The following is a 27,279-nucleotide window of genomic DNA, read 5'->3' on the forward strand; positions in this document are numbered from 1 at the left end:
TCATACAATAAAAACAAAGTTCGCCAACGAGCTTAAAAAAAGAGAGGAAAATAAAGAGCTTCGATTAAAAAAAATAGAGAAGACTATTACATTTGTCGGATGTGGATCCTGAGACTTGGAGAAAATATTTGGAAATGATGCGTGGTGGAGTTTGGAGTCGATTCGGAACAAAATATCGCATGAACTGATGAGTTAAATTCATTTAGGGAGTAGTTTAAAAGGATGAGGACCTATTTGTAACGAAATAAAGAGATAGAAGGAGCTCCGATTAAACATTTGTTATCGCCATAATTTGACTGGGCCAAAGGATGGGCCGAGAGCAACATGGGCTGAAGGAGATCATCGTGACAGTTTGCGAATCGGCTCTTGTGCGAGCGTATTAAGGGCCGGGATGGCCGTGTATCTAGTAAGGATAGTTTTAAACATAGTAAGTTAGAGATTGCATCATAATCAGCTAGGGTTAGTTAAAAAGATCAAGTCTCCGGACTATAAATATGTATCGTGAGATTCAACAATCAATCATCCAACATTCACAGCAAACTCTCGGCGCATCGCCACCCCTTTTCTAAGGGTTTCTCCAGATAATCGACATGCTGCTCCGATCATGTTCCGCATGGTCGGGGCAGCATCGCATTTATCTGCTTATCTTTGTGTTTCTCGTGCTGAAGCGTTGTTGATGACGAGTAACACTAGTTATCTTAAACGATTATGATACTGCATTAGTTCTTAATAGTAGATCTATGCCTTGTTTGCTGTTAGTAATCGTTTAGTTGCCCTTGCGCGCAATTCCAGGTGTAAGGGCAACACCTTGCTCTGTTTTCGCCTGGTAGATCTAATCTGTTATGGTAGTTCTTTGTACTACAAGAATTCGGTTTAATATCCGTATGATTAGGCCCTTCAAACGGGTTGAACATTCCGGCTGCATGATTTGTGCTTTATGGTAATCTAAGGAGTGATTGTTTCGGGAATCCGCTTATTAATTGGTTTTTAGGCCTCTTTTTAGGTTAGCGTCCTGTTATCTTTCATGTTCGTTAGGCTTAACCACGTGTAGGATGTTCCGGTTGCACGGTGAAGACTTTTACTGTCGTAGATTGGATTAGCTTGGTAATTACAGAGCATGCTTTTATCTTTTCTATCAGATTCGTACAAGACATTCGAGTATTAATAGATCCGATCTGTTAAACGGATGCAATCGGCTTCTTTTAGCCGATTCTGAGGGTTACCCGAAGGTCCAACCTGGTACAAGGACAGGTCCGACCCAGTGTAGAGGCTCCATTGGCTCTTCTAGCCGATCTTGGAAGTCATTTTAAGAGCCGGTCGCGGCTCGGACTAATGTTTGACGTGGCTGTGCATGCAGGGAAACAACTGATAACGACTTCTACACCTTCCTAATCAGGTATAGGTCAGGTGGCACGCTTAGCACTTCACCAAGCCAGGGCGTGTGGCGGACTTCTGGGCCGTTGACCGAGGGACTGGGATCCACCAGCCGTCTCTGAAGCCTCCCGGCTCCTCGTGTTGCCTGTCGCTGCTCGCCGGTGGGTTTTGACCGACAACACATTCTGGCACACCCAGTGGGACCTCATCGACTACTTCATCGACTTCATCAACTACATCGACTACTTCCTTCGACTACATCGACTACAATCGACTGCATCATCTTCTTCGGCTACATCGACTTCCGTTGTCAAGATGCCGAACGAGAACCCGATTACTTACGAAGAGTTGTCTGATGAGCACAAGTAGAAGTATAATGAAATAAAGGCTACTTTTGAAGCCGATCTCATCGGCTCATTTGAAAGGACCCGTCACCATGGCATCAGATGGAAGGGATTTTCATCTGAAGGTGCACTCGACGAAGTGGATCTGTCCACTCCTACGGAAGAACGCACGCGAGCTCTCCGGCAGGAAGTCAACTACATGGTGGCTCATTCGTTACATCGACATTCCGAGAGTTTGATGAACACCCTTGAGTGCGTCGCGGTACGTGTGGTGCAGGAGATTATGAAACACCAGTACTCTCCAACAGGACCTGCTTTAGGGAGTCACAAAGGAGAGTTGCCTTCTCAAGCCAGGCCACCAGTGCCTTACACATTTGCAGCTCCAGAGCAACATGATTCTCCAGCATACGTCATGTACAAGGTGGGAGGTGACCCTGTTGATCACCAATTCTTCAGTGAACCCCCAAAGGAGGTACCACATGGGCATGTTTGTGCGTACATACCATATGGCGGTAGCCCGGTGCAACCTACGCAGAGAACAGCTGGAGGAACATCTGTAGTCGATGCCGACAAACAGGCATGGCTGGCTACTTACGCGACAGGGCCGAGTCACGAAGGTACGCACTCGGCCCTAGGAGTTTATACAGTGGATCAAATTAGTACCATTTTGAGAGATTAATTTGGCATTCTCCCAAGAAGGCGAGCGATCGGCTACACCAAGCTGTATCCAAGCGAGTACGACTTGATTCCCCTGCCACCCAAGTATCGGCTGCCTAAGTTCACCAAGTTCAGCGGAGCGGAAGGATCCAGCTCCATAGAGCACGTGAGCCGATATCTGGCGCAACTAGGGATGATTTCGGTGTCGGATCCATTGCGAGTAAGATTTTTCTCGCAGTCTCTCACAGGGCCGGCTTTTGGATGGTACACATCATTGGGTCCTGATTCTATCCGCACCTGGAAGCAGCTAGAGGAACAGTTCCATATACAATATCATTCAGAAGCTGCAGAGGCTGGGATTGCTGATTTGGCACAGGTCCGCTAGAAGCGGGGAGAAACGGTGGCGGAATACATCCAGCGTTTCAGAGAAGTTAAGACCCGGTGCTACTCGACTCGGATTTCAGAAAAAGAGGCAGTTGAATTGGCGTCTTTGGGATTGGTAAAACCGATCAAAGATCTGGTTTTCCAGCTGGAGTTCAACTCTTTGGTACATCTGGTACAAAAGATGACAGTATACGAGCAACGCCACCCAGAATTATACCAAGACAAGTTCAAACATCAAGTAGTGATGGTTGACGCTGAAGACTCCAAAGATTCTGGGGATGACCAGGAGATAGCAGTTGTAGAGTGGGCACGGGGGGCAAAACCCGTGTCCTGCAAGTGGGTGAAACAACAAGGGCCTTCGAAAGGATCTGATTTTGATGTGAGCAAGGTCGAACAAATATTTGACTTACTCTTGAAGAAGAAGCAGTTGAAGTTCCCTGAAGATTGCAAAATCCCAACAGCTCAGGAGCTCCAGGGGAGATCATACTGCAAGTGACATAACTCTTTCACTCACGGTACCGGTGACTGCAAGGAACTCCGGCGACAGATACAATCGGCTATTGAGCAAGGCCGATTAATCTTGGGGCAGTACACCATGAAGGTTGATACTCAACCATTCCTGAATGTAAACATGGTGGAAGGGTACGACCGGTCAACACGTCATCAGCTAGATTTTACATTCGGGATTAACATGGCAGGACACACATCACGATAGCAGGAGGCCGATTCCCGCGATCAGCCCTAAAAAGAAGAAAGGGACTATATCACCGAAGAGCAGGTGAGGCACGTCAGGAATCAACGACCGGTTTCCTCTCATCTTCTGAGAAAATACCAGTATCAGTATCAACAGCGTCTCCAACACGAGACTGAAGAAGAAGAATACGAGTGGCGCACTGGGAAACGCCTGAGGAAGCGAGAGGATATGCGAGATCAATGGCATTGCCCGTTCTTCAAGTACTGTTGGGATTCTGGTATGAAACAATTACCCACTCTTGAGGATTGCCCAGAGTGAAGTCTCAGAAGCAAGATGCAAGAAGTACCTCAGTTTTTCAGCGTTTAGGACTAGTGCAGCCCCGCCATGGACAAGCCGAGTCATCACGCATAGTGGGGAACTCAGAAGGTGAGGAAGACAAATGTCACCGACCACACTGGTGTCCTGATGGGCTTAACCGGTCCCAGAAGCGGAGGGTGCAGCGGTTGCGCAGCCTGGAAGAAGCCGAGGCCCAATATTTGGAAACGCTGAGGAAGGCGCGACCGGATTTGGCGGAGAAAGTTCACCGCCCCCAAAAAGCAGAGGCAAGTTCTTCCAAGAAGGTGTGGCATCCCAAGAAGTCGAAAGCCGATGTAATGGTGTCTGTTCTTCCTGCAGAGTTTCATGCACCAGGCCATGAGGAGGTGCCAGTGGCTCAGCTTGACTTGGGACCACGGCCAGTCATATTTGAGAATCCCCGAGAGAGGAATTACAGGCACCTGAAAGCTTTATATCTCAAGGGTTACATAAACGGCTAGCCTGTCAGTAGGATGCTAGTCGACTCAGGAGCAGCGGTTAACATAATGCCGTACTCAGTGCTGCGCCGGTTGGGACATTCTGTTGGGGATCTAATTAAAACCAACATCACGTTAAGTGACTTCAACGGACAAACTTCGGAGGCGCAAGGAGTCCTCAGCGTGGATTTGACGGTAGGAGGCAAGACCGTCCCTACTTCATTTTATGTTGTCAACAGCAAGGGCTCGTACACCGTCCTACTTGGGAGAGATTGGATCCATGTCAATTGTTGTATCCCTTCTACAATGCATCAATGTCTGATTCAATGGGATGGAGATGAAGTAGAAGTAGTTCATGTGGACGATTCTGTTGAAGTTTCACATGCTGCCATGAGTGTCTGGGATGCGGAGGACCAGGAGCCGATCTCAGGGATTAGCTTGGAAGGTTGCGACCGCGTGGAAGCTACAAAAAAGGGGTGAGGCTGGTCTTATCCACTAGCCTTACGAAGTAGACGGGGTGCCAAAGTTAGTTTGTACCAAGGTAACAGGAGAGGCCGATCCCTGCGATCGGCCCCAAAAAATAAGAATTGAATTGTTTTGTCAACCATGTTACATCATTATAATAATCACAAAGAGGCCCGCTCGAGATGATGGCCATATGTTGATTGTAAAGTGGCACAAATTAATGAAAAGAACAAGTTGGCCGGTCCCTACGATCGGCCGAATCCTTTTACGTCATATTCATCGTTTATTTGCAGTATCGACTTAATGGATGAAGGAAAGCTAGGATACGGGTTTACATCTGCTGATGAGATGGAAGAAATTGACATTGGTCCTGGGGATATGCCACGGCCAACATTTATCAGCAAGAAATTGAGTCCAGAGTTGCGAGAGCCGATGATAGTGTTGCTGAAAGAATATGCGGATTGTTTTGCCTGGGATTACACAGAGATGCCTGGGTTGGATAGAAGTATTATTGAGCATCGGCTCCCTCTTAAGCTAGGATTTCGGCCGTTCCAGCAATGAGGGCGGCAAATGAAGGCCGAAGTCCTAGAAGAAGTCAAGAAAGAAGTCGAAAAGATGTTAGAAGCAGGCTTTATCAGGACATGCAGGTATGCTGAATGGATTTCCAGTGTTGTGCCTGTACAGAAGAAGGATGGCCGGTGGAGAGTCTGTTTAGACTTCAGAGATCTTAACAGAGCTACACCAAAAGATGAGTACCCGATGCCAGTTGCGGAGACGTTGATTAATGCAACTGTTGGTCATAAGATGTTGAGTTTCATGGATGACAACGCTGGTTATAACCAAATTTTTATGGCTCTAGAGGATATCCATAAGACCGCATTCAGAGTACCAGGTGCAGTGGGATTATTCGAGTATGTGGTCATTACTTTTGGGATGAAAAATGCTGGTGCTACATACCAACGGGCCATGAATTATATGTTTCATGACTTGATTGGTAAGCTGGTGGAAATTTACATTGATGACATGGTGGTGAAATCTGCATCGGCTGAGGGGCATTTAGGAGATCTACAGCGGGTTTTGGAATGAACCAGGAAGTTCGGGCTTAGAATGAATCCAAAGAAGTGCGTCTTTGGTGTATCGGCCGGTCAGTTCCTGGGTTTTCTGGTTCATGAACGAGGAATTGAGATCGGCCTAAAAAGTCAAGAAGCTGTAAGAACAATGGTGCCACCTACTATAAAGAAGGAACTCCAACAACTCATTGGCAAGATCAATTTTGCCAGAAGATTTATTTCCAATCTGTCAGGAAGAATCGAGCCATTCATGGAGTTGGTAAAAATTAAAGCCAATGACGAGTTCCGCTGGGGGGCAGAGCAACAACAGGCGTTTGAAGATATCAAAAAATATCTATTCAAACCGCCTGTGTTAGTCCCACCCCAGCCGGGTAAGCCATTCTATATTTATCTGTCAGTAGGTGACACTTCCATTGCTTCGGTCATCGTACAAGTGCAGGATGGTAAGGAGAGAGTTGTTTTTTATCTCAGCAGAAGGATGCTAGATGTAGAGGCCAGGTACCCCGAAATTGAGAAATTATGCCTTTGTCTATTCTTTACCTGTACGAAACTCCACCACATCTTGCTTTCCGCTGAGACGATTGTCATCTGCAAATCAGATGTTATCAAGCATATATTGTCGGCCCCGGTGTTGAAAGGCTGACTCGGTAAGTGGATGTTTGCTTTGTCAGAGTTTGATATCTGGTACCAGCCTGCGAAGGCAGTCAAAGGGCAGGCGCTGGCTGACCTCATTGCAGAAAGGACCAGCTCAGACATAGCAGCGCTTTCCATCCGCGCATGGGCAATGTATTTTGATGGGTCGATCTGTGGAGATGGTTCTGGCATAGGTATCCTGCTCGTTTCGCCTCGGGGGGCAACATATTTCTTTTCAATCAGATTGCCAACACCTTGCACCAACAATCTAGCTGAGTATGAAGCGGTGCTCAAAGGTATGGAATTACTTCTTGAGGCCAGAGCAGAAGCAGTAGAAGTTTTCAGAGATTCAAAACTGGTCATCTCTCAGCTCACGGAAACGTACCGATGTGAGAGTGAGTTGTTGTTTCCCTTGTGGAGACAATGCCAGGAGTTAATGACCCGGTTCAGATATATAAATTTCTATTGGATACCAAGAGTACAAAATTCTGAGACCAATGATCTCGCCCAGATGGCTTCAGGTTACAAGGATACGGCGGATGGAGCTGATTTCCTAATAAACCTGCTGGATTAGGGGGATTGGAGAGCCGATATCTTCAATTACTTGAAGGATTCGGCTCGGGGGGCACCTAAGAAGATATGTTACAAAGCCATGAAGTACGTCTTGATAGGGGACGACTTGTTCTAGAGGACTCTAGAAGGGCTACTGCTTATGTGCTTGGGGCCGATTGAATCCAATCGGCTTTTACATGAAGTCCATGAAGGTACGTGTGGTACTCATCAATCAGCCCACAAGATGAAGTGGTTGATTAGACGCTCGGGATATTATTAGCCTGATATGCTGGAAGATTGCTTCAAGTATTATAAAGGATGCCAGGCCTGTAAAAGGTTTGGGAAAATACAAATAGTACCAGCATCAGCAATGAATCCTATCATCAAACCTTGGCCGTTCAGAGGCTGGGGCATGGATATGATCGGTAAGATTAATCCTCCATCGAGTAAAAGCCATTAGTTTATTTTGGCCGTCACAGATTATTTCACTAAGTGGGTAGAGGCTATTCCTATGAAGTCAGTAACGTCGAGCAACGTCATCAATTTCATCAAAGAACACGTTATTCATAGGTTTGGGATTCCTCAGACCATTACAACAGATGGAGGGTCGGTGTTTATATCTGATGAATTCAAAAAGTTCGCTGCCGACATGGGGATTAAATTGATCAGGTCATCTCCGTACTACGCTCAAGCAAATGAAAAAGCCGAAGCGTCCAATCAGAGTTTGATCAAGCTGATCAGAAGGAAGATTGATGAATACCTACGGCGTTGGCATGAAGTATTATCAGAAGCATTATGGGCTTATCGTGTTTCATGCCACGGGGCAACAAGAACTTCACCATATCATTTGGTGTATGGGTAGGAGGTCGTATTACCATAGGAAATTACGGCCGGTTCGAGACGGATAGAGTTTCAGAATGATTTGATTGCTAAAGAATATGCCATAGTAATGAGCGACAATGTGGAAGATATTATGGAACTCAGGCTTTGGTCGCTGGAATAGATCAAGGAAAATAAGGCAAAGGTAGCCCGCGTGTATAATAAGAAGGTTAAACCGAAGGAATTTCAAGTTGGAGATTTAGTATGGGAAGCGGTGCTACCATTGGAGACTAAGGATGCGATATATGGTAGAGAGTCTCCGAATTGGCATGGGCCTTATAGAGTTGATCAAGTTCTACCAGGGAATGCGTACATGCTTGAAGAATTGGATGGAGTTAAATTTCCGGTAGCCATCAATGGCCAACACCTCAAGAAATATTTCCCGAGCATGTGGGAAGACGAGTGATGAAGCCGATGTAATGCATCAGGCTATGGACCAACACAATCAGGGTATCTGTGAGGAAAGCCGATGTGATACATCGGGCTGCAAGTCGACATGATCAGGTACTTTGTGGTACATTAGGCTGCAGGTCGGTATCCATCGGGTACTTTAAAAGCCGGTACAGTGCATCAGGTTGTAAGGTAGAACGAGATGAACAAGTCAGATATGTAAAGAAAGAACAGTGCAGGTCCGCGCACGGAGCTAAAGATTGAATAGCCGATGTTAAGCCATTGACTTTAGAAGCAATAATCAGAACCTGCAAGTCCCGGGCTTCGATAAAAGCAGAGAAGTTGATTGCAGGTGTCTCTTGAACTTAAAAGAAATGGTTCGACTTCTTTGCAGGTTTTTCTTGGTAATCATATTTTTTGACTTGATTTGGGATCGGGGGAAGCAGTAATAACAGGGGCACGTCTGTTTCCTTAAAAGTCAATTTCGAGGAAGAGTCAGACAAATTGCCTTGGCACATAGCCAGATGGCAAAAGAAAAGTAGGGATGGATCTTGACAGAGTACTCTTGTTATTGGCGAAATCATTTGAAGGGTATTCGAGTTCTTGAAGATCTCCGAGATTTCTGATCCGGAATAAAGGAAAAGCTTGGGATTGGATCGAACAATTCAAGGAGAAAGGCCGATGTGATGCCATCGGACTTTAGAAGATTGGATTTTCAGACGTTGGATTACTGAAATGAAAGGGTTCATCTACGAGAAATTATTACAAAAGAAGCCGATCTACCGGCTCTGTGCACAATGGTGGAAGACCCTACGAACTACCACCAGTAAGTCCCTAAGGACTTGTGGCGCTTGTATGGGGGAGACGCGCTGGTGTCATCATCGCCGCTGCCATCGCCGCCGCCGCCGTTGCTACTGCTGTTGTCGCCGTCATCACTGCTATGACTGGCGTTGTCGCTGGCATCCCCGTCGTCTTCTGAAGTCAACAATCCGCCATGCAGGAACCCTCCTGCTGCCGAGTCATCGTTGGTTGAAGTGTCCTTGGTATCTTCTTCTGAGGAAAAGAAGAAGTCGTCATCCCAGGAATCTTCGTCGCCTTCATCCAGATCCCCATGAAGGAGAATCTGGAGGTCCTCATCGTCGGTCAGGGACTCATCATCCTCTGACCAAATGCTGAAGTCCCACTCCTCTACATCCCAATGCAGAGGAGCGAGAGCCTCGTATGAAGTTACTAAATCAAACTCCGACATTGCCCCCCTGGAGGTTTCGGAGTCAGGAGAGGTGATGGAGATTATGGGAGAAGAGGAAGAGGAATTGGTGGAGGCAGAGGAAAAGGAAGCCATCGCCGGGGGATGCAGAATATGTTGGTGCGGTTAATGCACGGAGGAAGGAGATGGGTAGAAGTAGATCCATCGATGCCAGTTTATAAGGGCAGAGATGGAAGGCGAAGCGGCGCAATGACGATTTCCGAGGGAGAAGTCGAAGGGTCGCGTCCGATGGCATTGGGAGGTAGCATGCGCGTACAGGCTCTGGAAGCCGAGGGCTCGCATCCGATGGCATTGGGAGCGGCATGTCCGTGTACAAGTCTTAGAAGTCGAAGAGGCGATGGTTTTGGAATTATCATTGCCAAAACCAGAGGGGCATGTGTTATCGCCATAATTTGACTAGGCCAAAGGATGGACCGAGAGCAACATGTGCTGAAGGAGATCATCGTGACAGTTTGCGAATCGGCTCTTGTGCGAGCGTATTAAGGGCCGGGATGGCCGTGTATCTAGTAAGGATAGTTTAAACATAGTAAGTTAGAGATTGTATCATAATCAGCTAGGGTTAGTGTAAGTGCAATCAAGCTCTTTGTGGGTTTTGGTGTTGATGACTACCTAATTAGGGAACTAATGAGATTCATCGAGATGATATGCAGGAAATTTAAAAAGAGGATGATGTACAGGTTGGAGGATCCCCCAAATTGATATGATGGCTATCTTGACTCATGAAGGCTTAATTTATTTTATATTTTGAATATTGAGTTTAAGGAAAGCCGTACTATAAAGAGGGATCCAAGAACTACTGTCCAACTGTTGAACCAAATGCTCAAATTCTGAAAACCACATCCTCATACTCAACCAAAACAGCCAGCAAAATTTCACATTCAGCAGAGTTGTTTTGATGGGTGCGGCAGTGCCGCGCCTTGGTGCGGCAGTGCTGCACTTAATGTACCGCTGGGACCAGAGGGGTATAAATTCCCCAACGGTTACAGACCTCTCAACAGTGCTTCCCAACGTTCATATTCGCAGAAGACAGAACCAGAGCTCTTCTCTCTCTCCTCCATTGCTCCCACCTCTTCCCCCAAGCGGATCTCCACATCCCACCACCAAATCTTGAGGGAAAAGGCAGCAAACTTCGATTGGAGAGCAGATCTACTGTTTCCCCCACTCAAAAGAGCATTTGGTTCACGTTTGGCCGGCGGATCTAGGGTCTGTTACTCTTGGAGTTCGCTCCTAGCCGGCTAGTGGTCGCCCTCGAGCTTGCCCCTTCGTGTGGCAGCCTTGGGAGGTCTGTAACATTCTCTTGCAGCTAGTAAAATCACCCCTCATCTCAAGAGTTCACCCTCTTGACTTGAGAACGAGGAAGGGCCGACCTTTGTGGTGAAACCCAAGCCTTTTGTGGCAGCCTCAACAACGTGGACTTAGGCCAGCCTTTGTGGCGACGCCGAACCACGGGATAAATCCTTGTCTCGCGTGCTGATTTACTTTATTGGTTAGTTTCGTTCTTGTTCAAGGTTTGAGGCCGATCTATTTATCTACTGCGGTGTTCCCTGTTCTAGTTCCATATATGTGTTGCTGACACCTGCAGGAAGCCTAAAAATTAACTCGATCTACTTTTGGTTCAGCAGTTTTTGAATTCTGTAATTTGTGTTCTGTCTGAGCACGGCAGTGCCACACTCGGCACGGCAGTGCCGCACTCTCCTCTAACAAGAATTTGGAGTTGAGTTTTTGCAGGCCTATTCACCCCCCCCCTCTAGGCCTCTTTACTGGTCCAGTGATCTACAAGTGGTATCAGAGCCGTGTTGCTTCGTATACGCTTCACCGCGTGAAGTATGGAGACCGGTGGAGGTTCGAGGAAGATCGGTGGCAAGGGAAAAGAAGTTCGCATGGAGGATGTTGGTAGTAGTAGTGAGTTGTCACTATCTACAGCCAGCAACACCACTCTCAAGGATGCTCCCGAAGAAAACACCACCGATGCTACGAGAAGAAAAGAAAGAAAAGAAAGAAGAGAAGCAAAGCTCAAGAAAAGAGAGGAGCGTGAGCAAGAAAAGAAGCTTCAAGAGAAGCTGAGCCGCAAGGAAGCTAGAAGAATCACAAGAGAAGAAAGAGCCAAGAGAAGAGAAGAAAGGGTCAAGAAGGTGTATGAAGCATCATCAAGTGAACTATCATCTAGTTCGGATGATGGTGATGATGATGTATCATACCATGTCTCTAAGGACAGCAAGAATGGTGAGAAGAAGAAGAAGGATGAGAGCAGCAGCAACAAGAATAAATACTCCGCTGTATCCTTCAATTATTCTTCTTATTTCACTAACCGCGATAAGAAGTCTTTCATTAATGTACCCGCGGGCAAGTTGCCTCATTTTGATGGGACCAACTTTGCCAAGTGGAAGCACTTAATGAGAGCCTATCTTATTGGCCTTCACCCCGGTCTTTGGGAAATTGTGTGCAGTGGTTTTGAAGGACCGGAGGATCCCGAAGCTCCCACAAATGATGAGCTAGCTGCTGTCCATCTCAACGGCCAAGCCACAAGCATTCTTCTTAGCGCCTTGGATGGAAATGAGTACAATAGAGTGATGAATGTTGATGTTGCAAAACAGATTTGGGACACTTTGCATCTAGCACATGAAGGTGTTGATAAAGTGAGAAAAGCAAAGATTGATTTGTTGATGGCCAAGCTCAACCGGTTTGTCATTGTTGATGGAGAAGGACCACAAGAGATGTTTGATAGGTTGATGATTTTGGTGGGCAAGATTAGAGGCTATGGTGGTGATGAGCTTGATGACCACAAGGTAGTGAAGATTATGTTAGAAGCTTACTCACCGAGAAATGAGACCGTAGTCACCTTGATTAGAGACAAGAAGAAGTTTGAGCACTTCACTCCTAATGATGTGCTTGGAAGACTTTTGACATTTGATATGCAAAGAGAAGAAGCAAATGAGAGAAGAAAGCTTGGTGAGCTGCAAGCAAGGTTGGATGGCATGAAAATCAAAGATGTAGCTCTCAAGGCCAACAAATCAAGCAAACAAGGCTGTTCAAGCAAGGCAAAGGGCAGCAAGCAAACTTCTACGTCTCAGCCCAAGAAAGAGAAGGAAATGCAACAAAATGATGATCCAACTTCCTCCTCAAGCGAAGAAGAAGACCATGGGGCAGATTTCAAGAAGATAGATGATATGGCACTATTCATCAAGAAGTATCACAAAGGGCTGAAATCAAATGGGTACAAGCTTGTGCAAAGAAGGTTCCCAAACAAGAAGAAACGGACTTGCTACAAGTGTGGCAGCACCGAGCACTTCATAGCAAATTGTCCTTATGAGAAGAAAAGTAACAACTACAAGAAGGACAATCATGAAAGCAAGCATGAGCACAAACAAGAGTATAAGAGAAAGAAGAAGCCTATGGGAGAGGCACACATTGGGCATGAATGGGATTCGAGCAAGGAGTCAAGTGAAGAGGATGTGAAGATTGCAACCATAGCCATCCAAAAGACATCCTCAACACCAAGACTCTTCAACAACATGTCCGATGATGATGACTACCACTCCTCTCACATTTGTCTTATGGCAAAGGGTGAGAAGGTAAAACTGAAAGCCACATCTCCTCCCTCACCATCTCTTGGTGATATCTCTAGTGAACTTAGTGATAGCTCTAGTGAAGATGATGTCTCTAGTGATTGAGGAACTAAATGAGATAACTAGAAAACTAGACCCTTCAACTAAAATCTTCATCACTAAAACTTTGGAGGACTTAGAGAGTGTTCAAGCTGAGCTAGCAGCTAGAGATGATTGATCTCTTAGCACAAGAAAAGCTGTACATTGCTTGCAAGAAGCTTTTGCATTAGAGAGAAGTGAGGTGTCCTCTTTGCGCAAAGGCTTTGGCTAATGAGCAAAGAGAACATGCTCTCACAAAGAAGGCAAATATTGCACTCAATGACAAGTATTGTGTCTTAGATGAAAAGCATAAGGACCTTGAGATGCAATACAACCTTCTTTGGGAGAGCACCTCACATCCTTCTAAAGCAAAGGACACCTCTACTCCCTCCACTAGTCAAGATTGTGGAAAATGTCATAATGTTGATTTGAATGTTTATTTCACTAACCTTGCAAACATGGAGGCCATGAGAAAGGAGATTACAAGGCTCAATGCTATGCTGAATAAAAGTGGCAAAGATGAACAAAAAAGACCAAAGTACAAGGATGGAAGATTACCTCACATTAAAAATGGACTTGGTCATAAAAAGGGTAACAAAACCAATGGTCGCAAAGTGATCAATGGTTTTGAGTGTGTTCAGTTCATCAGCAAAGGAAAGATAGGTACAGATAGACCTGCACAGTGGTTGACACAAAAGCCAACCCGAGCAGCACAGCCTGTCAAGCGCAGCAGTGCTGCTGTGAAGGGCGGCAGTGTCACAACCCCAAGAAAGGGGAAGGTCACCTACTCTTCCTTTGCTCATGATAAGCCCAAGAAGCAGATCTATAAAGTGAAGAATGAGCTCCAGAAGTCGAAGAATACCATCTGGGCCACCCCAAACAGATATTCTTATCAACCGAAGGCTCATGCATATAGACAAAGCTTGAGTTCATGCTTTGTGCTGAAGAAAAACAGCAAGGGGGAGGTGTATGCCAAATATGTTGGCAAGGACAGAAATGTTTATATTAACACCTCTATTTGGGTTCCTAAGATTCTTGTTACTAATATGCAAGGCCCCAAAAATATTTGGGGACCTAAATCAAAGAACTAAAATCTGTTTTGTAGGCATACTCCTCCGGTGGATCAAGTTGGGTGCTTGACAGCGGATGTACAAATCATATGACCGGAGAAAGGAGTATGTTCTCATCATATTCCCCAACTACAGATTCTAGTGAGAATATTATTTTTGGTGATAACTCAAAGGGGGATGTGATTGGTCTTGGTAAAGTTGCTATTACACTTGAGCATTCAATTTCTGATGTTTTACATGTTGATTCGTTGAGTTACAATTTGTTGTCGGTTTCACAACTTTGTGAGAAAGGCTTCAATTGTCTCTTTACGGATAAGGGTGTGGAAGTCTCTAGTAGGGAGGATTCCTCTATTGTCTTCACAGGTCACCTCAAGAACAAGCTCTACTTAGTTGATTTCAACAAAAGTGAGCCTACGCTTGAGACCTGTTTAGTGGCAAAATCTAGCATGGGTTGGTTATGGCATCGCCGACTAGCTCATGTTGGGATGAGGAACTTGGCCAAACTACAAAAGGACAACCACATTCTTGGACTAACCAATATTGACTTTGACAAAGACAGGATTTGTAGCGCTTGCCAAGCCGGAAAGCAAGTAGGCGTACCTCACCCACCAAAGAGCATCATGACCACCACTCAACCTTTGGAGTTGATTCATATGGATCTCTTTGGACCGGTTGCCTACCTTAGCATCGGGGGTAACAAATACGGATTAGTTATTGTTGATGATTATTCCCGTTTCACTTGGGTATTCTTTGTCTTTGATAAGTGACAGGTACAGGACAAGGTAAAGACATTTGTAAGAAGGGCACAAAAGGAATTCGGTCTCCCTATCAAGAAAGTGAGAAGCGACAATGGGACCGAATTTAGAAATACCCAAGTTGAAGAATTTCTTGATGATGAGGGCATCAAGCATGAGTTTTCAACCCCATACACCCCTCAACAAAATGGTGTAGTAGAGAGGAAGAATAGGACACTCATTGATATGGCAAGGACGATGCTTAATGAGTACAAGACGTCGGACATCTTTTGGTGTGAAGCCGTCAACACCGCTTGTCATGCTATCAACCGCCTCTACTTACACAAGAAACTTAAGAAGACTTCATATGAACTTCTCACCGGTAACAAACCAAAGGTATCATACTTTAGGGTGTTTGGGTGCAAATGTTTCATTCTAAACAAAAGGCCCCGAACCTCTAAATTTGCACCTAAAGTTGATGAAGGCATTCTTCTTGGTTATGGATCAAATGAGCATGCCTATCGTGTCTTCAACAAAACCTTGGGTAGAGTTGAAGTCACAATAGATGTGACATTTGATGAATCTAACGGCTCTCAAGTAGAGCAAGTTGATTCAAGTGTTGTAGGAAAGGAGGATCCACCATGTGAGGCAATCAAGCAATTGGCCATCGGTGATATTAGGCCACAAGAAGTTCAGGCCACAGACGAGGAGGATCCACAAGCTGTTGCTGCACAAGATTCCGCTGACGTACTCGATGACCAAGTGCAGCACACTCCTGCTGGAAATCAGCAGAGTGGCAGTGCCGCACTTAGGAGCGGCAGTGCTGCTCCCTCTACCTCGGCAACAGCTTCACCAACTCCTGCACCATCAATTCAGGGGGTCAATCTTGATCCCATATTTGAAGAAGAAGAAGCTGAAGGTGAAGAAGAAGAAGAAGATGTTGAGCATCCTAAACTACGCCAAATCATTCAACGGGATCACCCTATTGACAACATTATTGGAAGCATCCGAAGGGGAGTAACAACAAGATCACATTTGGCAAGTTTCTGCCAACACTACTCTTTTGTGTCACCCAAGGAACCAACCAAGATTGGAGATGCTCTAAAGGATCCAGATTGGGTTTTGGCAATGCAAGAAGAGCTCAACAACTTTGAGAGAAATCAAGTGTGGAGCTTGGTGGAAAGACCCAAGACCAACATCATCGGCACCAAGTGGGTTTTCCGCAACAAGCAAGATGAGAATGGCGTGGTGACAAGGAACAAGGCAAGATTGGTAGCTCAAGGCTTCACTCAAGTTGAAGGCTTGGACTTTGACGAAACATATGCACCGGTGGCAAGGCTTGAAGCAATCCGGATACTCTTAGCCTTTGCTGCTCATCATGACTTCAAGTTATACCAAATGGATGTCAAAAGTGCATTTCTCAATGGTCCAATTCATGAATTGGTATATGTGAGGCAGCCACCAGGATTTGAAGATCCCAAGTTCCCCGACCACGTCTTCAAGCTCCATAAGGCGCTCTATGAGCTTAAGCAAGCTCCAAGAGCATGGTATGAATGCCTTAAGGATTTCTTACTCAAACAAGGCTTTGAAATAGGCAAAGCCGATCCTACACTCTTTACACATAAAGTTGGCAATGATTTATTTGTGTGCCAAATATATGTCGATGACATAATATTTGGTAGTACTAATCATGTGTATGTTGAAGAGTTTAGTAGGACCATGACAAAGAGATTTGAGATGTCTATGATGGGTGAACTCAAGTTCTTCCTTGGATTTCAAATCAAGCAATTGAAGGAAGGGACATTCGTATGCCAAACCAAGTACACCCAAGATATGTTAAAGAAATTTGACATGGTGAATGCAAAGCCAATCAAAACTCCCATGCCAAGCAATGGACATCTTGATCTTGATGAAGAAGGAGCACCCGTGGAGACCAAGGTATATCGTTCCATGATAGGCTCTTTACTTTATCTTTGTGCATCTAGGCCCGACATTATGCTTAGTGTGTGCATGTGTGCTAGATTTCAAGCTAACCCGAAAGAGTGCCATTTAACGGCTGTTAAGAGAATCTTGAGATATTTAGTGCACACTCCTAACCTTGGCTTGTGGTATCCCAAGGGCTCTAAGTTCAATCTACTTGGGTATTCGGATTCCGATTACGCCGGTTGCAAAGTAGATAGAAAAAGCACTTCGGGGACTTGTCAATTCCTTGGACGGTCCCTAGTGTCTTGGAGCTCTAAGAAGCAAAATTGTGTAGCCCTTTCCACTGCCGAGGCCGAGTATGTTGCAGCCGGTGCATGCTGTGCTCAACTACTTTGGATGAAGCAAACCTTAATAGATTTCGGATGTCAATACTCAAAAATCCCACTCTTGTGTGACAATGAAAGTGCTATCAAACTTGCAAACAATCCTATAGCACACTCTCGTACCAAACACATTGACATCCGTCATCACTTCTTGAGAGACCACGAACTTAAAGGAGATATCGAAATTCGCCATGTGAGCACCGAAAAACAACTAGCCGATATCTTCACTAAACCTCTTGATGAGTCAAGGTTTTGTGCTTTGCGCAGTGAGCTAAATATACTTGATTCTCGTAACGTGGTTTGAACTCCTGCACACCTTTTGAGTGATCAACTAGCATGTGTAGAAAAAGAATTTTAAAATAAAACATCATATTGGGTTTCAAAACTAATTGCAAAACTAGCTCCAAAGTTTCTGACCATAGCTTGTATTGATTATTTGTTTCTGGTCATGAAATTTGGAAAATATAGGTCCATATCTAAGATAGGAAGAGTCACCTAGATGGTAGCTAAAACTGGTCACACTGGGCAGGTGCGGCAGTGCCGCTCCTAGTGCGGCAGTGCCGCACTTACGGTTTTCTATTAAAATTTACCCGTGACTTATTCTCTCTGTGGGGGCCCGTTTTTATTCTTTCCTATCTACTCTGGCCCCGCAGTAACTCTTCCTCTCTCTCTCTCTTCTCCCCGTCGCCCGTGACCGTGCGCTCTCTCTCCCTCTCGCGCGCACACGGGGTGACGGCCGCCGCGCGCCCTGCCACAGCAGTGCTGCGCCGCCCCTGGGTGTCCTCCTGCTCGACAGCACCCAAGGGCTAGGGTTCCTGGCCGGACCCCTTCTCTCCTTTCCTCTCCATTCCACGCGGGCAGTCAAGGTAAAACCCTAACCAAATCTGTTTGTGTCCGATCTGTGCAATGTGATGTTCCTGCTCTCGGATTTCTGTTTCTAGATACAATGTGGGGTATTTAGAATTGATTTTGATGGTTTAAATTGAATCAATTTGGTGTTCCATGATTTGGAAGAAAAAGGGGGAGGGCGGCAGTGCTGCCCAAGGCAGAACATCAATGTTCTGTGTTGATTCAAACAGCAATTTACCCCTCTTTCATCCACGTCATTGATAACCAAATAGATTGGATTTACTCTTTACAAAGTCAAGTCTTTATTTCTCATGTTTATTCTCTCAAATTCGTGAGCAAACATCATAACTTTTAGACTGTGATTCAGAGATTTTGGTAAAGAAAAGATGGAACTTGGAGATGATCAGAGAGGCAAGAGAAAGCCAATTAGAAAGCAGCTTGCTCGCAGAGGCAGGGGGAGGGGATCCAGCAGCAGTGCAGCCCCTCGAGAGTCAGTTGACAGGGAAACTCATAGGCAGAACATGCATCAGGAGAATTTACAGCAGCAGATTGGGTACACCATCCCTACTGAAGGTGATCAAGGCACTCCTCTTCACCTTGCAAATGCTAACATTGGATACATGGTCTTAAGAACAGAAGAATTTAACCTCACAGCTCCAAAGAATGCAGCAAATCACCGTTTTGAAAGCTATTACAGAAAATTCAAGGAAGTGGCAGATGCTAGAGAGATCAATATTTATACAAATCCAAAGAGTCTAGTTGTTGATCATAGATTTTGGGATGGGTTCCATTCCAACTTCTATGCTTCTGTCATTTTTGACTGTAAGAAGAGTAAGATTTGCAAGATGCACTATATTGACTGGGCAGCTATGAGAGACAAAAATGAACCCGAGTTCAATGCTGCAATTAACACTTGTGAAAAATATGAGTTGACTAACATCATGGGTTTCAGGTATAATTGGAATGTGGAAATTCTTGCTCAGTTTCATTCCACATACTTTTGGAACAGAGATTCAGATGAGATCCACTGGATGACTGATGGCAGACATTACCGTGTTAGCTTTATCACTTTCTGTCAGATTCTTGGTTTTGGGCAGATGCACAGGACTTACTCCAGAATTCACCAAGATAATTCTTTCAGGATCAGTGACATTAGCCATTGTTGGAGAGACCCCAGCCAGGCAGATGGCAAGAGGAGTGGTCTGAAAAGCTACTATTATGTCATGAACAACCTTCTGAGGAACACCATTGATCCTAAGGATGGAGCAGCTTCAGATATTTGTGGTTTTGTGAGGAACTTGCTTGCTCGTTTTCCTGATGGTGAGAAATTCAATGTTGGTAGGTTCATTTGGGTGCAGCTAGCTTATGCTATGGATGATGCTAGGAGGAGTCTGCCCTATGCTCCCTATCTTATGTTCATGATTGAGAGGGTCTCTGGTTATATATTTCCTAAGGATGGTTTCCACACCGTCTATAATATTGAGAAGACCCAGTCTTATGCAGCAGCCACAGAGACAGTTGGTGGCACCTCCAGGGGTCGTGAGGACATTCCCGAGAGTTCTCACTCTAGGTCTCGCTCTAGGAGCAGTGGCAGAGGACTGAGTAGCACAGTCAAAGCCTGGATGAGAGCTATCTTTGGACATTGCTCTTATGCTTCTCAGACAGCCTATGACACAAGGATGGAGCTCAGAGAGTCACTCCAAAGGACCAGAGAGCGTGCTGGGCTTGCACCATTTCCACCTGCTCCTGTCCCACCTCAGTTTGAGTTGCCTGATCTTTCTGGGACAGAGCAGAGCAGTGACTCAGGACAGCATTCCAGTGATGATGATGAGTGATTCCTCTATATTCTCTTCTCTTTTTGGTACTTGATGCCAAAGGGGGAGAAAATTAGAGGGGTCAAACTTTTGATGTCGTGTCCCTGCTGCAGCTGCGTTTCATGTCAGATCCGATGAGAGCAGATGTTAGGTTGTGAGTTTGAGAGACGATCAAAACTCTATTTGTGTAATATTGCTACCTATATAACTCTATTTGTATCGGATAAGGACATGCATGTGTTTGTGTGCTGCAGCATACTTCATATTTATGCTAGAGTTATTATCTATCATACATGTCTTGCTGTGAAATTTTCATGTTGATCTGACTGATGCAAATGAGTGCGGCAGTGCTGCACTTCTGTTCAGCAGTGCTGCACCCCATTGCAACAGCCAGATTCTGTTATGCTCTGAACTGTCACATGCATCACGTAATTATTTTGACACAGTGTTCAGCACCCCACAGCAGGCATGGATGTAGGGGGAGGCCCCAAATCACATCTAAATATATGAACTTTGACCTTCATGTCAAAATTGGAATTCAAATCCAACTCATATATTTAGGGGGAGGCTCTTACATCCATTTCTCGAAAAATTCTCAGTTATAGTTTATATTTTTGTAAGCTCTAATTGGGTTGTCATCAATCACCAAAAAGGGGGAGATTGTAAGTGCAATCAAGCTCTTTGTGGGTTTTGGTGTTGATGACTACCTAATTAGGGAACTAATGAGATTCATCGAGATGATATGCAGGAAATTTAAAAAGAGGATGATGTACAGGTTGGAGGATCCCCCAAATTGATATGATGGCTATCTTGACTCATGAAGGCTTAATTTATTTTATATTTTGAATATTGAGTTTAAGGAAAGCCGTACTATAAAGAGGGATCCAAGAACTACTGTCCAACTGTTGAACCAAATGCTCAAATTCTGAAAACCACATCCTCATACTCAACCAAAACAGCCAGCAAAATTTCACATTCAGCAGAGTTGTTTTGATGGGTGCGGCAGTGCCGCGCCTTGGTGCGGCAGTGCTGCACTTAATGTACCGCTGGGACCAGAGGGGTATAAATTCCCCAACGGTTACAGACCTCTCAACAGTGCTTCCCAACGTTCATATTCGCAGAAGACAGAACCAGAGCTCTTCTCTCTCTCCTCCATTGCTCCCACCTCTTCCCCCAAGCGGATCTCCACATCCCACCACCAAATCTTGAGGGAAAAGGCAGCAAACTTCGATTGGAGAGCAGATCTACTGTTTCCCCCACTCAAAAGAGCATTTGGTTCACGTTTGGCCGGCGGATCTAGGGTCTGTTACTCTTGGAGTTCGCTCCTAGCCGGCTAGTGGTCGCCCTCGAGCTTGCCCCTTCGTGTGGCAGCCTTGGGAGGTCTGTAACATTCTCTTGCAGCTAGTAAAATCACCCCTCATCTCAAGAGTTCACCCTCTTGACTTGAGAACGAGGAAGGGCCGACCTTTGTGGTGAAACCCAAGCCTTTTGTGGCAGCCTCAACAACGTGGACTTAGGCCAGCCTTTGTGGCGACGCCGAACCACGGGATAAATCCTTGTCTCGCGTGCTGATTTACTTTATTGGTTAGTTTCGTTCTTGTTCAAGGTTTGAGGCCGATCTATTTATCTACTGCGGTGTTCCCTGTTCTAGTTCCATATATGTGTTGCTGACACCTGCAGGAAGCCTAAAAATTAACTCGATCTACTTTTGGTTCAGCAGTTTTTGAATTCTGTAATTTGTGTTCTGTCTGAGCACGGCAGTGCCACACTCGGCACGGCAGTGCCGCACTCTCCTCTAACAAGAATTTGGAGTTGAGTTTTTGCAGGCCTATTCACCCCCCCCCTCTAGGCCTCTTTACTGGTCCAGTGATCCTACAGTTAGTTAAAAAGATCAAGTCTCCGGACTATAAATATGTATCATGAGATTCAATAATCAATCATCCAACATTCACAGCAAACTCTCGGCGCATCGCCACCCCTTTCCCAAGGGTTTCTCCAGGTAATCGACATGCTGCTCCGATCATGTTCCGCATGGTCGGGGCAGCATCGCATTTATTTGCTTATCTTTGTGTTTCTCGTGCTGAAGCATTGTTGATGATGAGTAACACTAGTTATCTTAAACAATTATGATACTGCATTAGTTCTTAATAGTAGATCTATGCCTTGTTTGCTGTTCGTAATCGTTTAGTTGCCCTTGCGCGCAATTCCAGGTGTAAGGGCAACACCTTGCTCTGTTTTCGCCTGGTAGATCTAATCTGTTATGGTAGTTCTTTGTACTACAAGAATTCGGTTTAATATCCGTATGATTAGGCCCTTCAAACGGGTTGAACGTTCCGGCTGCATGATTGGTGCTTTATGGTAATCTAAGGAGTGATTGTTCCGGAAATCAGCTTATTAGTTGGTTTTTAGACCTCCTTTTAGGTTAGCGTCCTGTTATCTTTCATGTTCGTTAGGCTTAACCACGTGTAGGATGTTCCGGTTGCACGGTGAAGACTTTTACTGTCGTAGATTGGATTAGCTTGGTAATTACAGAGCATGCTTTCATCTTTTCTATCGGATTCGTACAAGACATTCGAGTATTAATAGATCCGATCTGTTAAACGGATGCAATCGGCTTCTTTTAGCCGATTCTGAGGGTTACCCGAAGGTCCAACCTGGTACAATGACAGGTCCGACCCAGTGTAGAGGCTCCATCGGCTCTTCTAGCTGATCTTGGGAGTCATTTTAAGAGCCCGTCGCGGCTCGGACTAATGTTTGACGTGGCTGTGCATGCAGGGAAACAACTGATAACGATTTCTACACCTTCCTGATCAGGCATAGGTCAGGTGGCACGCTTAGCACTTCAGCAAGCCAGGGCGTGTGGCGGACTTCTGGGCCGTTGACCGAGGGACCAGGACCCACCAGCCGTCTCGGAAGCCTCCCGGCTCCTCGTGTTGCCTGTCGCTGCTCGCCGGTGGGTTTTAACCGGCAACGGTTACACATTCTCTTCGATTTTCCGGGCGTTATACAAAAAAAATTGTTGCGTTACTCAACAATTTAAATAAGCAAGCGGAAGAATTTGAAGAGAGAAATAAAATGGATTTGAATAAAATATGAGAAAAGAAAAGACGGGGCACGCGCGCGGCACCGACGATCGCGGCCGCGCAGGCGCACGCGGCCGACCGCGATACGATGGTGATGCGACGGGACGGCGAGGCCGGTGGAAAAGGAAAAGGAACGGGCGGCTCCGCGGAAAAAGAGGAAGATACTGCGTGATGTCGGGATGGCGGAAATTCGGGAGGTGGGCTTCGGGAGCTCGAGCGGCGAAAAAGGTTTAAATAATTTTTAAACAAGTGATAGGTAATGCAATTTAAATAAGAAAAAAATGTGGACGTTACAGGGCAGGGGCTTGGCACTCCCTGTTTCATAAAACAAGCTAGCTAACTTGCACTTGTTTACAGGAAGCTATTTTGAGTGTCAGGTGATTGAATAGCTCGGCAAGCTTAATGAACCTGATAAGGGCAACATGACCTCTTCTGATGTTCCTTCAGCAAGCTGCATATATAGTATCAGAATTGTATTGTGATAAGTAGCTTTTTTGATTGGATATTGACCTAGGGATTCAAGAAAACTAGTTTACATATGAGGAAACAAAGAAATCACCTATCAAATAAACAATTTCTTATAATGTCACGTTCTTTACCGAGATCGTCACAAGCCTTTACTTCAAACAGAAATTACCACAACACACAGTAACACAGGACTTCTATTGCGAGCATCATACATAGGAGGATTTGGTATATGCATAGAGCTCTTTGCAAGCATCTTGTTTTGTCACAAATAAACAAATCCCTTGTAACACCACTCATCTCTCTTTGCCGAAATCCGTCACCAGCTTTTCCTCCATCCAGCACAAATTACCACATGGCTGCACAACACACACAGCAAAACAGCACACAACCAATTTCAAGGGTGGTGAACGGCAGTGCCGCCGACCACGATTCACGAACAGTAAGTATCATTGGAGATTCACGAGGGACCCCGGACCCTTGACTATACGAGCAGCACGGAAAGCTTAGGCCTTTCACACGTTGGCCGGCGAGGACTCGACGGGGACAGTGTGCTTGGACTGGCTGCCCGACCTGCCCCCCTCGCGCACGCTGTTCTCCGCGAACCGCACGCTGCCGGTGTTGTACCCCCTCTCGCGCTCCTCCGCCGTCCACTCCCGGTTGTAGTAGTCCTCCGCCGTCGCCCCGGGGCGCGGCCCCACGAACATGCCGCCCCACTGCGGGAAGTAGATGAGCGTGATGGGCAGCGTGCACGCGATGATCATGAGCCCCATGTATTTGATCCCCGTCTCCGTCCTGTACTTGGAGCCGTGGAAGAAGATGAGCTGCGTCAGCACGGCGCCCACGTTGCCGCCGCCGCCGGTCAAACCGGAGATCAGCCCCAGCGACCGCCGCGAGACGAACGGCACGATGCCGAAGGTCAGCCCGCAGGCCGCCTGCACGAAGAAGGAGAAGAGGATCATGACGACCACGGACGCGCCGAAGGAGTAGTCCACCATGCCCAGCACCACGCACAGGACGCCCCCGACGGTCTGCACCACCCACAGCCCCCACAGCCTGCCGCGCATGCCGAACCGGCTGGAGAGCCAGTCGGACAGGAGCCCGCCGCCGGGGCGGGAGACGATGTTGGCCATCCCGAAGCTGGCGGCGATGAACCCCGCGGTGCTGAGCTTCACGCCGAACCGGTCGAAGAAGTACTGCGCGATGATGTTGTCCACGGCCAGCTCCACGCCGAAGCAGTAGCCGTAGGTGAGCGCCAGGATCCAGCCGCGGTAGCTGGTCACGGCGTGGCGGAACACGTTGCCGAAGCTGTCCTTGTGCATGTCGCCGGACTTGTGCAGCTTCCGGTAGTTGCCGTCGGGCATGTCCTGCCCGAACGCCAGCACCGCGATGGCGGAGCACGTCTGCATCAGGCCTGGGATGAAGAAGGCCACGCGCCACGCCGTGAACGGCGTGCTCCCGATCTTGCGGATGGCCTCGAACACGAGCGGCATGAGCAGCTGCACGGCGCCGCCGCCGAGGTTGCCCCACCCGCCGGCGACGCCGTTGGCCAGCCCAACCTTGGGCGGCGAGAACATGGAGCTCATCCAGAACTGCGTGGACACGAACGACGCCAGCGAGAACCCCGTGAAGAAGCGCACGAGGAGGTAGGACGACGCCGAGTCGATGATGGCCGAGCAGTACACGGCGGGCGTGGTGAGGAGTATGATGGCGGCGGAAGCCAGGCGGGGCCCCACCAGGTCGCACGCCGTGCCCATGGCGACACGCGCGAACACGGCGCCGGACACGGACGCGATCCCGGCGTTGCCGATGTCCGTGGCCGTGAGCCCGAGCGTGTCGCGGATGAGCGGCAGCAGCGGCGGCGCCGCGAAGGTGGAGAGGAAGCAGCAGAAGAAGGAGAACCACGAGAGGTGGAAGGCGCTCATGTGCGGCCTCGCGAAGGAGAAGAGCCAGAACTCGGTGGCCTTGTTGTCCGAGTCCACCGGCATCCGGAACCGCGGCTTGGACGCCGCCGCCTCCGCACCCTCCACCTCCATCGCCGCCGGCTTGAACTGCTCCTCCGCCATGTCGCCGGCCGGCTGCCTGCTTCTCAGCGTCTCGCACTCTTGCTCCCTAACTCACTGTCGGTACGTGGCTGCGCTGATGCTACGGCGCGAGGAGTATATATAGCGCGGCGGAGAGCTTGGAGATGGCAGCTCCGGTCGCGGCGCGCGATGGTTGGGGACGGCGAGGGGGCAACGAGGAAACGATTAAAGATTTTGAAGCATGAGGTGGGCCGATCTTACGGTGCCAGTGGAAGGCCGGCGCGCACGGCCGCGGTGTGCTCCGTCACCATTGCTGTCGCGAGTCGCGGCTCTCCGAGGATGGGGAGCTTCCTTTTGTTGGAAAGCGCAGCGAGCAGCGAGCTGGTTGATGTCGCTGTCGGGGTGGACGGACAAGCGGGCCTGGTTGGAGAGGAAGATTCTGACCTCTGACCTTGGAGGCCACGTCAGTTCCTTGGGCCGTGGAACTACCTCAGCTCGGATCCACTCCTCGGGATCCGAGGAATCCTGTTGGCGAGGGAGGCATCCTTTGAGGACTTGGTGTGGATTCCCCATTTGCTGCCGCACCCAGTTCAAGTGCCGTTGTGCAGCAAGCATCCATGCTTTTGTTTCAAAAAGGAAGGCTTTACTTTTTGACAATTTTCAGGAGGGGAAACTTTCATTTCATATCCTAGAACACGGTGCAGTGGATGCTGCTGTTGTGCTACTTTGTCTCTTATCTTCTTCTAGGCCGGGTTAATCTTTCAAGAACCATCACATGATCGGCACGGTGGTGTGACTGGTCCTATCATGCATATTACTTAGCTTGTTCTGTCTTTTTTTTAAGGATTATTACTTGTTCTGTTGTTTTCTAGTAGTTGTCAAACAGTGGATTTGGAGCTAGCCGCTGTTTCGCTAGAAACAGGTACGTGCGTCCAAATGACGTCTAAAAACGAAGAAAACCTCACAAGTGGGTCGCAGGGGCAATTAAAGATGTTAGGCTACTGGTGGTCACACCAATGATACGTTTGAAAAGATCAAACTAAGTGGCTTTTCATGGGCCTACCACAGCTAGGATTATGACAGACTAAAGACTACATCATACTTTTTGGTACAACAAGGAAAAAAAGAGGTGGACACCAGCATGCATATGGTTTTCAGCAAGATGGGAGCACCATACATATTCCACTGGGATAATGCTTCACCAAATGAAAATATTCCTCACAAAGACTTGGAGATCCTTCAGTACGGGTTGGAAACTACGTGTGCGTATAGTTGCAACAACGCATGGACAACAGCTAGAGAACTCTTAGAATTTGGATGTACATAGAACACAGTCCAGGTTCACCGATGCAACCAGACAAGCATGGTATAATCCTGGCATATATGGCTAATCAACTACCGCTGCGTTTGTGCATATGCAAAATGAAATTATTTTTTATCTACCGTGACTTCTGGGTTCTGAAAGGGCAAAACTACTGAAAACAATCCTGACCAAAGAGCTAGCTGCAGTAGTTGTGTTGGAACAGATTTCAGTTAGACGAGTAGACGCCTTCTGAATTGGACAAAAGCTTTTCTCCTCAACTTGATTCTATGGAATTTATTCACAACATGGATGCAGGAGAACATATCAACCCTCGAGCTGCTTCAGCTCCAAAAAGGCGCAAAAGGTTTAGCTAGACGCAAAATTAGCTACTCCCTCCGCCGCAAATTATAATCCGTTTTGATTTTTTAATACATAGTGTATATCTAGGTGCATAGCAAAATATATGTATTTAAAAAAAGTTAAAACG

General features: G+C 46.8%; 1 protein-coding gene across 1 annotated transcript; it reads right to left on the reverse strand.

The window, feature by feature from the left end:
* Window positions 1–23,526: 23,526 nt before the first annotated feature.
* Window positions 23,527–25,795, reverse strand: LOC112894425 (high-affinity nitrate transporter 2.3). Its single transcript, XM_025962133.1, has one exon. It carries the CDS (start codon window positions 25,529–25,531, stop codon window positions 23,981–23,983), a length of 1,551 nt encoding a protein of 516 aa, XP_025817918.1. The 5' UTR covers window positions 25,532–25,795; the 3' UTR covers window positions 23,527–23,980.
* Window positions 25,796–27,279: the final 1,484 nt, after the last annotated feature.

This window comes from Panicum hallii, chromosome 5, assembly GCF_002211085.1.
Source record: "Panicum hallii strain FIL2 chromosome 5, PHallii_v3.1, whole genome shotgun sequence".
In the NCBI taxonomy this organism is placed as follows: Eukaryota; Viridiplantae; Streptophyta; class Magnoliopsida; order Poales; family Poaceae; genus Panicum; species Panicum hallii.